Consider the following 12,765-nt stretch of genomic DNA (forward strand, 5'->3'; position numbering starts at 1 on the left):
AACTCAGGTAAATAATGGCTCTGTGCTTCAGTTTCCCTCTCTGGTTAAACGGGCACAGCATGGCGGGGGCGGGTATTCTTGAGTTAGAGTAAGCAAAGCACTTGGAACAGTATCTGGCACAAAAATTTGTGTGATAAAGGGTTCGTGACATTACTTAGTGGTGTGTCAAGGTTTCTCATCATAGTCAGTAATTATCAGAAACCAACCAGGTTACTTTAAAGAAAAGCCATAAGTAATTTCCTGGCCTGGAGAGGTATAAGGAAAGTATACTGGATGTTGGAAATGTATTCTCTCTCCTCTCAAATACAAAGCAAAATTAGAGCCCTCTACAGAGACAGTGTTTATTATTACCATTATCATTTTGCTCATACTTTTACCATAGCAGTTCCCCTTGCTTAGGTCCAGGTCCCCTATGAAACACTTGCTGTTTGTAAAACCCCAGGCGTGCAATTACATAACAATGAAGAGGGAAGCCAGTTGTTTAATTGCAGTCACGTTTATTTGCAGTTTCTATACACACTTTCTAGGTAATCAAACTTTTCTGGTACATTTTTTTGAGAGGGGTTCACAATGAAATTGTCACCATTTTTACTAAAAATAAATACAAGACTTAAAGTGTTGCACAGCTCTAAAATATACAAAGGCTTGAATTGAATGTAAACGTTGAAAACATCTTACAAAAGAAACCATTTTTGCAACAATTTAAAAAGTCCGTATTTACAAATATTACAAAAATACAAAATGGAGGCAAGTCCATAAACCATTGTCTTTCGGCCAGCATGAACTGGTTCTAGTACCAAAAGAGTTACACTCTAACCTTCCTCATAGTTGTAAATCTTTGTCATGATCTAATTCTCTAAGTCTGCCACCACTGCAGCATATGTACTCTCTCACTGAACTTTGGCAAGAGCAAACAGCATGTTTTTGTTTGCTACTAGTCCATGTCCTCTACTTAGCCAAAAAAAAAAAAAGAAAAATAATCAAAAAATAAGGAAAAAATATCTCCCCCACACAACACGGACATGTTGTATAACATAAAAGAAGAAAAAAATAGCATCAGTGCAAACAACAGAAGAAAAGTTTGGGTTGATGTTCCTCACAATACCTAATGTGTGTACCCTGCTTCAAGACGGCAGTGATGTTGAAGACAGCCCTCTAAATCTTGCTCTTATATGCTATGTGATAAAGCCATGTAGACTATTCCAAATTACAAAGGAATTTCTTGCTTTTTTTAAAACTCAGTTTGTTACTCAATACTCTTTTGCACAGTGAATTTTAAATCCATCTTTATCTGGGTTTTTTTTTTAATCTATGAAATATAAAATAGAGAAACTCTGCTATAGATTTTTAGAGTAAACAAAATAAGTAAAACTATATTCTAAGGGTTAGTTCTGTGATCATTACATATAGATGCTATCTTATTGCCTCACAATTCAAGTCAATATGTATTTTAAAATATATATGGTACCATTACTTAAATTAATATCAATAATAAGGTGACATATTTGTTAAAGCCAATTTGTGTTTTCTGTTCAAGATTTAGAATCACTTTTAAAGCCCACATACCTTTCTTTACACTAAAAAACCCCTAATTACACAAAAGCCATACTGCAAACGAACTGCTTTTATGAAAATTACAAAAGATCACCTATTGTGACTGGAAATGACTTCTTATCACATTTGTCTAAAAACCTTATTTTTAAAAGTTTGCCAAGTGTACTTTTCAAAGCATGAGAAAAAAGTTATTCATGTTCCCATGTGGTGTTAAACCATGCTGGTTTTCTTAACTAATGGGTTCCAATGAGAAATGATGGTCCATTTTTTCCAAACCCCCAAACATTTTTCTTTTAATAAAAAGTATAACACTTTATAAATGTTCAAATGTATCCTTTACCAGGTAGCTTATCTATCCCTGCACAAGCATACACACACACACACACACACGCACACACATTCTCCCTCCTCTACCCCACCACCCCAGCACCCCTTTTACATACAAGGATGACAAGAAATTAAGAAACACATTTTGATAGCAAAAAAACAAATAGAATAAACTGGATTTTTTTCCCCCAAAGAAACAAACAGAAACCCAACAGCAATCAGATCCTGTAATTCTCACTCTGTAATGTCTTATAAAGTGTTTCTATTGAAAGACAGCATCTTCTTAGACCAGGCTTTCTCCTTCATATTGCATGAATTAAACCAAAACCACAAACCCCTTTCACACATCCTACTTTCCCAAATACCACTTGCATAAGCTTAAAACCAGCTGCTTATCAATTTCTTGGTAACTCTGGTGTGTTCTATCATTCTAATCACATTCTATTCTTTTATAGGCCATATTCCTTCTTAGTTCTCTACTTTCTACCTTCTCTCATTCAAAACATATTCCAAGTTCATAGCTGCTTATGTTTCTGACATATCATCTCAAACATTAGTATCAGTTCATGTTAAAATCACAGGTGTATAACCCATTGGCAGATTTCAACTTGTAACTACATTTGTTTTCAGTTTTAAGACAAGAAAATTCAAGTAATTTCAAGTAATTCAGCTTGTTTCCCTGCCTTCATTTTGTCAGAGCACTTGCCCTGACATTTCTTGTCCCACCCACCACCCTCCCCTTTTGTCATCAAGCAGATAGAGTAAAATCAGACAAAAACTCAGTTGTATGTAGCATTGTGAACCAGAGATGCTCCCCAATCCCATTTAACAGTGAATATAAATAATGCATATACACATACCTATTTCCCAACTACGTTGTTCACAGTGTCATTTCTGTTAATTTTTAGGTAGCATGAATCTCGTCAGCACAGAGAGAAAGCGTCACTGAAAACTCATTGCAGGTACTTACTGATAAATCCACAGCTCTGTGGCATGCTTATGTTTTATTTTTGTTCATTAAAGAGCCTGGAGCTAATTGCTAAACTGTTGAAGGAGTTTAAAGATAATAGTCATCAGATTATGACTATTTATGTCCCCAGTAGTATAATATAAAATGTAACCTAAAATTAACTACTGTTTTCCCTACTCATTCTGTTTAAAGCAATCCATTGAAAAACTGAAGTTAAAAGGACACTGTCAAGTGCTGTTGTTCAGGGCTTTGTATTGAAAATGATGATTTCTCTAATTTTGTTTTTTAAATCAAAAGCATGCTTTTAATTCTGTTCAGATTACCACGTGGCCATCAGCCATGTGTTACCAGTAGTTTGTGTGGTGCTGCAATTTGTCACAAAAATGGTTAAGTCTGAATTCATTGTTTTAAATTAATCACATTTCACTATATGACCTCAAGATTTCCTTTATTTCACCAGTTTAAAAGTCATATTTGAGGTTTATCACTCAGAAATCGTATCGGTGGACATTTAAATATGGTCTTTGATATGAAAATGGTATTCACAGAATACAATTATTACACTGTATTTGTTGTGTTCTATAAACAGTTGATGTGTGGTAAATAATTGGCCACATGTCCACTCGTCGTCAATAAATCTATTTACACATTTTTATCAAAAATATGGTATTTACATGTGTGTAGTTCTTCTAAATTTGCTTTAGTCCATTTGAATGTAAAAATATACCAAACCTCCAGAGTAATTTCATCTTCATATGAATTATGACAGTGAGGGCTTTGTTTTCTGAATAGGCAGCTCTGGGAAAGAATTTTTCTAGGTTTTGTGAAAAGCACACATTTTAAAATTCTCTATTATCAAAAGGAATGAGACTGGGTAAATCAAACTATGCTAAAGAAAAATATGAAAGACAGTGCAGCTACTGAAAAACATAAGAAAGACCGAACCACCTTCCATTTCCCCAGCAAATATTTAGGAACTCGTTGGTAAACGTGATGGGACCGCACCACATGCTGACTTAACCCACGTCTTCCGTTTTGTTCCTCCATCCTCATATGAGTAAGGTTTTGGCCTTGGATAGCCAGCCTGGCAGGGTCGCCTACGTGGAGCTCTGGGAGGATCGGTCGTCGTGTGGGCTCCCATCAGAGTTTTCGGTCTCACCCTCGGAGATTGCCTGCATGGGCGCATTGTACAGCCTGCAGCGGACGCTGTAGCGGCTGCTGCTGGCTGCAGGAGGAGCCCGGGAACGTCCAACCCTGGCCGATGCTGAGGTGACAAAATTCTTCGAGGAAAACCCTTCTGCGTTAACCCGCGGGGAGCACGGAGAGAGGGGAGATAGTGCTTCAGTTCCCGGTGACCCCTGATGGGCCTCATGGGGGCTTTGGGGGGACTCTGCGGTGAGGTCCCCAGGAGGTTTGGGCAGGATGGGACTCTTCAGGATCTCAGTAGCAGACATACGGTAACTGGAATCAGAGCGACTGCCTTTCTTCAGGAGTAATAGCTTAAACTCTTCATTGGATGTGTTGGACTTTTTGGCATTTCGGTAGATGAGGCCAGGAGACCTCTGGCTGTTTGGGGTGGTCACATTGCTGTTGGGCGAGGTGACAGAACCGGCACTGTTGCTGCTACTGCTGCCCAGGGAAGCTCTCGACTTACTGCGGACAGACATGTCCCCAGAATCTTTTCTTCCAAGTACTTTCCTCTTGGACCTTTTAAGAAGGGGAAAAATCTCAGTCCACAATACATTTGGAGGAAACTAAAAGTGTTAAGTCACATTTTTGCATCCCCTTAAAGAGCAGTTCGGTGCCCCCTGTCTGCTGGGATACTAAGCATTAGGGCCGCGGACGTGAGGAGTAAGACCTAACCCTTGTACTTGTAGCCTATGGGAAATTCTCCAGTAACAAGTGGACAGGAATTAGGTTTATGGAAGGGACCATTTCAAATAATGACTCATGTGGAGGCTAGAGGTTTTAGAGGAGGACTTACTGGCATGTTTCACAAAAGTATTAAAAACTACTGCTGAGTTCTGGTTAGCATGTAGATGGTGAAGGACTGTCCCCTTCATTCAGCCTGTCTCTGTATTAGAGATGAAATACTCTGATGTCTGGGACTGGCTTCCCGTGATTACTGGGAGAGCAAAGTGGATGGAGGTATGGATGGGACAGGACTAGCTACAGACTGATGGTTGATAGGCTTGGGTGATAGACATGTCTGTGTGTGTGTTCAGGTGGGGGGGGGAGGGGTGGGTGCATTATACTATTCTGTCTACTTTTAAAATTCCTCCATATAAAGATATTTCTTCCATGACTCCTTAAAGAAGTCAATCTATTTTGGCTGCAAATACCATTTTCCATAGCTACCTAGGAATGTCAACGCTCTATTAATCAGTATCTAGGCCACCTCTGGAGCTCTTAAAGCTCTGTACACTATAAGCTCTCAAGAAAAGAAAATGTTTCTTGTCACTGTGCTACACATAAATAAATGCTGCCTAAATGTAAATCTAAGATTGCCAAACTCTGTTAAGTCTACCAAACCTAGGCACCCATCCATCATTGTGTGATTTCTTTAGCTAAAATAAACAGGCATAAATTTAGTGAACTTAATCATGAGTCAGCATGACTTCAGTTCATTGCTACGTATTGGCGACTTGCTTTCTCACCAACCTAAAAACCTGTAGGTTAGAGAAAATGTCAGCTTTGCAACTGGAGAGCAGCCTGATTTTCATTCATTGGAAGCTCTATGGTTACTATCTTGTGTATGCCAGTGTCTGGCACTCCAATAAGGTAGGGATTTCAAATTAATGTTTGCTTTTAGTATCTATCATATTCTAGCCAATGACATGATACTGTATCATCAGAACTGAACACATGAGCTATAGGTACCCTATTTACAGCAAGGGAATAGGTACACATGTTTTAAGTGACTCAAGACTGGATAGGAAGTGGCAACATTGGGTTTCAAGTCAATGTCTTTCTGACTCTACTCCTTATTTTCTGTCCACTCTTCTAGACACTAGCATTGGTTCTTTAACTCACACAGCATTTAATAACTTGTCCTAAGGTTAGGGATAAAAGCAGGTGAGGGGAATATAGTTGGGGACAAAGAAAAATAAAGATTCTTCATTCTCCGAATAGAAAGATGAGCCTGCTAAGGTCTACACAGACTTTGCTTGTGAGCAGTGCTCCTTCTTTATGAGAGAACCACATGAAGAGAAAACACGAGTTCCCCTAGGAGGTATGATCCTGGGGAAAAAAAACAGTGGTAAGCTACTTGAGAAGAACTTGCTTCACAATATAACTCCATGAGGAAGACAAGACAGTCCCCAAATTTTGTCCCTTGGGAGCCACGTCTAGGTCACTGAGACCTAGTGAAGTAGGCAGTCGCAGCTGTGAAAGGAGTAGGCATGCTCTGGACAGCTCAGTCTGATACAGGCTCAGTTGCCAAGGGCTAGTTCCTACTCTGTTCTTTGGTCACAGCTTTTAAGGAGTGTTCTTGCAAATAGGGGCCCTGATCACAAGGATGCAGGGACTGATGAGAGAATGTGAATGATCAGCATGGAAGCAGCCCAGAGGACATCCCCTATTCATGGGATGCTGCTGCTGCTGCTGCTGCTGCTGCTGCCGCCGCTGCCAAGTCGCTTCAGTCATGTCTGACTCTGCGACCCCATTGATGGCAGCCCAGCAGGCTCCTCCGTCCCTAGGATTCTCCAGGCAAGAACACCGAGATGGAGGAGCCTGGGATGGAGCATTGAATCTAGAGAAGGCCAGTGTTATTCAAGAAATGTTAAGTTTTAGGAAGAGAGGGGGAAAAGAGAGTAGTGATTAGTTGTTGTGGACTGTGAAATGGGCAGGTTTCTACACTGTCTTGTTTTAAATCTGGGGCTGTATGTAGTGAGTCAACTTATCTCTGCTAGTGTAGGGTTATAGCTTTGAGCATGTTTTTTAGGTTAAGGAATTATTTAGAAGTCAGAGATTACACTAGAGTTTGAGTCTTCACTCTTAAGTTACTTGACCACAAATTGCTTTCAAATAAAAACTTGTTCCAGAATGTCTTTCCTCTGGGAGGAAAAACAGCTTCCCTCAGCAGTTCTTAGGAAAGTCTCTCAACTGAAGTCTACCTCACTATGTATAAAGCCACATATTTCTCAACTTGAATGATAAGTCTATCAATTTGATTTGGAAAAATAATTTTTTCCTTGTGTTTTTTGAGGAATGTATTACTAGTACCCAAGGCTTTTCCATATTTGCATTTGATGAGCAGCATCATCAGAAGTGAAACCTTTGGTGTCGTTGCCTCACCTGTGAATAACTGCAAACAAATCCTCAGTTGTTCGAGGTTTGTTGGGAGACACGAACACACTTTCTGCTTCAGCCTGAGAGTCTTCACTTAATGGTGAAATCACAGAGTCATCACTGGGTGACGATTCTTAAATTAAGAACAAAAGCATCTTTAGGAAGAAGTCACCTGGCACATTGCTGGGCTTCACTCACTCGGGGAACAATAAACAGCAGTTACCTGGCTGCCATTTTTACAATGAAAGAGCTATCACTTAGTCCCTCTGTAACAAAAGCTTTGATTGTAATTGTTTTAGTAAGTTAAAAAGGAGGAGGGATTTGTCTTACATATTGTGGTGCTCCTATGTTGGGTGCATATATATTTATAATTGTTATCTCTTCTTCTTGGATTGATCCTTTGATCATTATGTAGTGTCCTTCTTTGTCTCTTTTCACAGCCTTTGTTTTAAAGTCTATTTTATCTGATATGAGTATTGCTACAAACCAATGCAATATTGTAAAGTAATTAGCCTCCAATTAAAATAAATAAATTTATATTTTAAAAAAAAGGAGGAGGGAAAGCAATACCCAGGGCTGTACTGTATTATGGGGAAGGGAAGAAAGAACACTTCAGGAAGTGCCAAGAGACACCTTTCCATTGTGACAAAGGTGTCAACAACTGACCTTTCAGTGAAACCTCATCCACACTTCCTTGGGTCTCCTCTGCTCTGCTGTTATCAGAGGCACTTTTGGCTGAAATCCCTGAAGCAATATTTTCCTGCTCAGAACACTTTTCAGGGCATGGGTTTATAGTTGATATCTCTGCTTCAGAGCTGATATTCCCAGGCACTTTGTCATGGTGGTGGCTCATCCCAAGTTGAGGCTTAAGTTGATAGCCTATGTCTGTGACTCGAGTTGGAGAGTCTGACTGAGGTGTGAGCACATCCACAGACTCTGGGGGTGCAGCTTCCTCACGATCTACAAAAGACAACTTCTGGACCTGCGCTAGGGCTCCATCCGGACCAGCTCCATATTGCAGTGTCTTACCATCTGAATCATTTGGGCGAGCAACAGAGACCCTCTGAAAGCCTTCCATGAGAAAGTCACAACTTTTACTTGGTTTGTTTTCTGAAACAGGCTCACTCTCCATATGCGTTTGGTCTCTTGTGACACTTGAATCTAGAAGATTGCTACCAGCTGAGGTTACTGTTTCTGGATCACAATGATGCTTCACATCAAAAGTATGTTTTTTTTCTAACTGTAGTTTATCTGGTCCCATCTCAACTGCAGAGGAGTCTAAAAAGGACAGGATGGTGTCTTCAGTGGCGTACTGACATGGTAATGATTTCTTAATCACGTGTGGCCTAATCTTACCTGTGGTGAGAGTGCTTTCCTCCAGGTAGGGGAGATCTGTGTTGTTGCCTTCTTTTTGCTTAACTTCTTCAGATTTACTGATGGACCTAAGGCTAACTGATTTCAGGACCGTGGGTGTAATTGCAAGAGACGGTGGAGGATTGGACCTCAGAGTTTCTCCTACTGTGTTCTGCTTATTATGACTGAAGACATGTAGTGGGTGGCGGTGGTGGAATGGTTTGTTCAAGACATTATGAAGAGCACTTAGGTCAAGATGGGTAGGAGGTATAATTGGAAGTTCCAGATCTTTACTTAGTGACAGAGCGCCATCTTTTAAAGAGGGTTGCTGAAGGGAAGATTTCCTTTCCGGGACTTTCGGCTTTCTTTTGCTGCCTCCAGGAGACAATGGGCCAGAAAAGAAAGCAGTAGGGAAAGAGGATGTTGGCGTTTCAGACTGGCTGGAGTAGCCGCTTGATGGAGATGCTAGGCCAGCCAGCTTTTCTGGTGAAGCCAGTTTAAACTCATTGTCGACAGAAGGAAGGGAGGGGGTGGTGGCTCTAGATTCTGACTGGGATGTTTGGGATTCAGAACTCTCTGGAGATTTAATGCATTCGATAACGGTGGTACCTGTAGCAGTGCTTGAATTCGATAAAGATCTGTAAGGGTCATTTGTTTTCAAGTCATTTAGAAGCCAGAGGTCTGCATAGTGAGTTGATTCAGCACCTTCATCTTTGAATGGTGGAACATCTGGAGTGTCTAACTGAGGTTCCTTAATACCATGTTCATTCTGGTTCATCCACGAAGGTTCTGGCTTGGTGGGAAGATTGGCATTTTCCATTCGAGAAGGTGTGTTGGAGAAATCGAGAGGCAGCTTCATTTCCCTGGAACTGTGAGGCAGGAGCTGGCCACTGCTTGTCTTTGGTTCTTTCTTCTCAGAAGTGTCTGCATTTCCGTCAGACTTCCTCAATGATGAGCTACGTTTAGGTGGAGTTGGCTTTGCCTTTGGTTTCCTGAAAGAGATGCTTGGTCTCCCCTGCCTCCTGTGGTCTAAGTAGTCCTGCCAGGCACAGTCTGAAAGTGCAGGAGGAACCCCAACACCCTGGCCATTCTCTGGGCCCAGGGCTGCATAGTGACAGACATAATTCTTACTGCCTTTGAGACCACAGTCAAAGTGCATGGAAGTGTAGTATCCTTCTGTGTCCACTGAAAAGTGAGAGCTGGTGTCAGCTTTGTCCGATGGAGACTTTTCCAGAAAGCTGTCATAAGTGGCCATGCTCGTGAAGCTTGGGCAGCCCAGGCTGTCTGCCTTGGGACGCTCAGGACTAAAATCCTGGCGGCAGGAGGCATCGTGATGATGGTGTAGGTAATTCCACTCGCTGTCGCTCGTGTTGCTATTGTTGGGGTCGTCCAACAGGTCTGCCACCGTGGAGGTAAAGGAGTTTGTCCGGTGGCCTCTCACTTTCTCTAGTTGGTCATTGTACTGCTCTGTCACGAAGACACTGGTGTCCTCATTAGCATGAGGGGCCGTGTTGAGTGACAACTCCGAGTCACAGTGTGAAGAGCCAGTGAGGGGAGGCGACGCTGCAGGAGGGATCGTCTCTGAGGTCTGTGAGGGGCATGTGGAGCTGCTCCCACTCCAGTTGCCACTGGATGACTGGTGGTCATCTTTCTGGTCCATGTGGCTGCTGAGGAGGACGCCAGCTGTGGAAATGCAGTGGATGGGGCTCCCAAAGGTGTCCGAGTTGGAGGAGATGTCGCAGCTGCCAGAGTCGGCAGCCATCCGGGACAGACGTGACCTCCCTCTCTCATTTAACTTGTGCTGGGGGCTGTGAAGATGTTGGGAACAGGCCAGGCTCAAAGCAGGCTGGTGCTCCTGTGCACTGGGGCTGCTGGGGGCCTCACTGCGATCGGTGAGGGTTCTTTCTTGGTCTCCCACGAAAGGCTCCCCCTCTTCATATGCTGAGGGTTTAGCACCAACTTTGGGCTCAGCATCCCCCGCTCTGTTGCCCTCCCTGGGAAGGCTCCGAGATCTCGTGCGGCTGCTCACTGCAGTAGTAAACACCGTGTCACCTTTGTCTGCCAGTGTAGAAATGTTGCCAGCAGAATGAGAAAGGGAAGCTGCAATGCTTTGACCTCTTTGAGCTCTGATTCTTCTTCTGGATGGAGCAGCAATCAGAATATCCTCAGTCTGACACTCCGAGTCCCTGGTTCCAGACCGCCTGTTGACAGTGTTGGAAGGGTCTGGATTTGTGTGCACAATCACATTCCTTTCCCTGGCCACGGGCGATTCATCAGAATCTAGGGCACATGGAAAGGCACAGTGAGATACTTCATACATCAGCAGATGAACAGACATTCTGAGAGCTGTCCACAAGTCTGGATGCTAACATGTTGAAGTTTTTCTTACAGGAAAAAAAATCAGTGTATAAAATGAGGAGAAAGTTACAATGCTTTGGGCAGTCTCTCTCTGTCCCTTTGCCTCTCTGATTCTCTCTCTATATATACACACACAAATACACACTGTATGTATATATGTATATACACTAAGAGAAGATAAGTATTTAGATCTCTTATGAATCCTCTCCCTTCACAATCAAATTACTTTACCCCAGTAGGTCTAATATTTTTTAAGTAAAATACGTCTTGTTTTTTTGGCCACTATATAATTTTATTTCTTGATATAAGCATAATGAAATAAAAATCATAGAATTCATTATGATATAATCTTATATACAAGAGATACTATCATAGTAACTATTAAAATTATAGGAAGAGATATCTTAAATACATTGAAGAAAAAAACAGAAAAACTATAACCAAGGGTATCATGTTATCAATATTCAATATTTGAATATGCTTAAAATTTACCTTTTAAAATAATTAATGTCATACAGTATATCTCTCTTCAGACAAATCTATACTTTTCTAAAAGAGTCTTTCACTGAATCTTGTTTTGCTTAATTTCTACCTTCAGGATATTTTTACGTTATCAAAATACTCTATTTCAGCCATAAAATCTGAATGTGCATGCTAATTCGCTTCAGTTGCATCTGACTCTTTGTGACCCCATGGACTGTAGCCCACCAGGCTCCTCTGTCCATGGGATTCTCCAGGCAAGAATACTGGAGTGGGTTGCCATGCCCTCCTCCAGGGGATCTTCCTGACCCAGGATCAAACCCGCATCTCTTATGTCCCCTGCATTGGCAGGTGGGTTCTTTACCACTAGCACCACCCCAGTTCAGTTCAGTTCAGTCGCTCAGTCGTGTCCGACTCTTTGCAACCCCATGAATCGCAGCATGCCAGGCCTCCCTGTCCATCAACAACTCCCAGAGTCCACCCAAACTCATGTGCATCAAGTTGGTGATGCCATCCAGCCATCTCATCCTTTGTCATCCCCTTCTCCTCCTGCCCCCAATCCCTCCCAGCATCAGGGTCTTTTCCAATGCATATATAAGTAAATCCATAAAATCAAGCTTTCACAGTCAAGAATGCAAATTTTAAAAGTAATACTACCTGGCTTACTGAACACAAAACAAGTACACATCATTTTAAAACCTCTATGAGTTACAATAATAGTTGATGTTTTTAAGGAAGCTGGTTAAAGGCCGGCTTCCATTGTGTCCATATAATTGGCACCTGACAGAATGTTAACCATTAACAGTTTTATACCACACCTATTTCTTGTTGGACTCTTCTGGGGATACCCGAAATGGTTTTCCTCCTCCTCAGTTTTCGTCTCCGCTGTAGCACAGATTGTGAATGAACAAGAGAGCAGCGTATACTAGCCTCTCTGTCAAAACCGACTCCTGCAACCCACAAATAGGTCTCATTAGCCTTTAGGAATGACAAACAAATTTTCATTTGCTTGAAACACAATGATATGTATTGATTGGAAGGAAGAGTTTGGATTAAGCCTGTAAACAAATATAAGGGCGCCCTATTCAGCTCTTATTTAAATTATGCTGTAGTTCATTAAGCTTTACTTCTAAATGCAGCTCGCCACAATAGCTTGTACTGCCAAAAGTAACAAGCCAAGAAGGAAAATCAAAAGAGAGAGGAGAGAAAAATAACATCAAAGAATCACTCTCACACAGAATGGCTCCTTAAGGACTTCTACAACCTTTAGTTACTACTACTTACTGGTCTCTTTGTGGGCTTTCTGAAGTGGATATCTTTGCATAGCACAGACAGACAAATACACCACCTGTCTCTCTGTCTCTGTCTGTCTCTCTCTCTCTCACATATACACACACACCACTACCACCACCTGTGAGGAAAACAACAACCTA

The 12,765-nt window shown here is 41.7% G+C and overlaps 1 protein-coding gene across 2 annotated transcripts in view; it reads right to left on the reverse strand.

Moving 5' to 3' along the window:
• Positions 1-480: 480 nt before the first annotated feature.
• Positions 481-12,765, reverse strand: part of NHS (NHS actin remodeling regulator) — a 275,950-nt gene continuing 263,665 nt past the window's right edge. For both annotated transcript variants that reach the window (XM_018043756.1, XM_018043757.1), the window contains 4 exons: positions 12,151-12,282; positions 7,808-10,774; positions 7,148-7,274; positions 481-4,558 (listed from right to left, as the gene is read on the reverse strand). In XM_018043756.1, coding sequence (XP_017899245.1) covers positions 3,949-4,558; positions 7,148-7,274; positions 7,808-10,774; positions 12,151-12,282 — 3,836 coding nt within the window. In that variant the 3' untranslated portion in view covers positions 481-3,948. The remainder of the gene's footprint in view (positions 4,559-7,147; positions 7,275-7,807; positions 10,775-12,150; positions 12,283-12,765) is intronic.

This window comes from Capra hircus (assembly GCF_001704415.2).
Source record: "Capra hircus breed San Clemente chromosome X unlocalized genomic scaffold, ASM170441v1, whole genome shotgun sequence".
In the NCBI taxonomy this organism is placed as follows: domain Eukaryota; kingdom Metazoa; phylum Chordata; class Mammalia; order Artiodactyla; family Bovidae; genus Capra; species Capra hircus.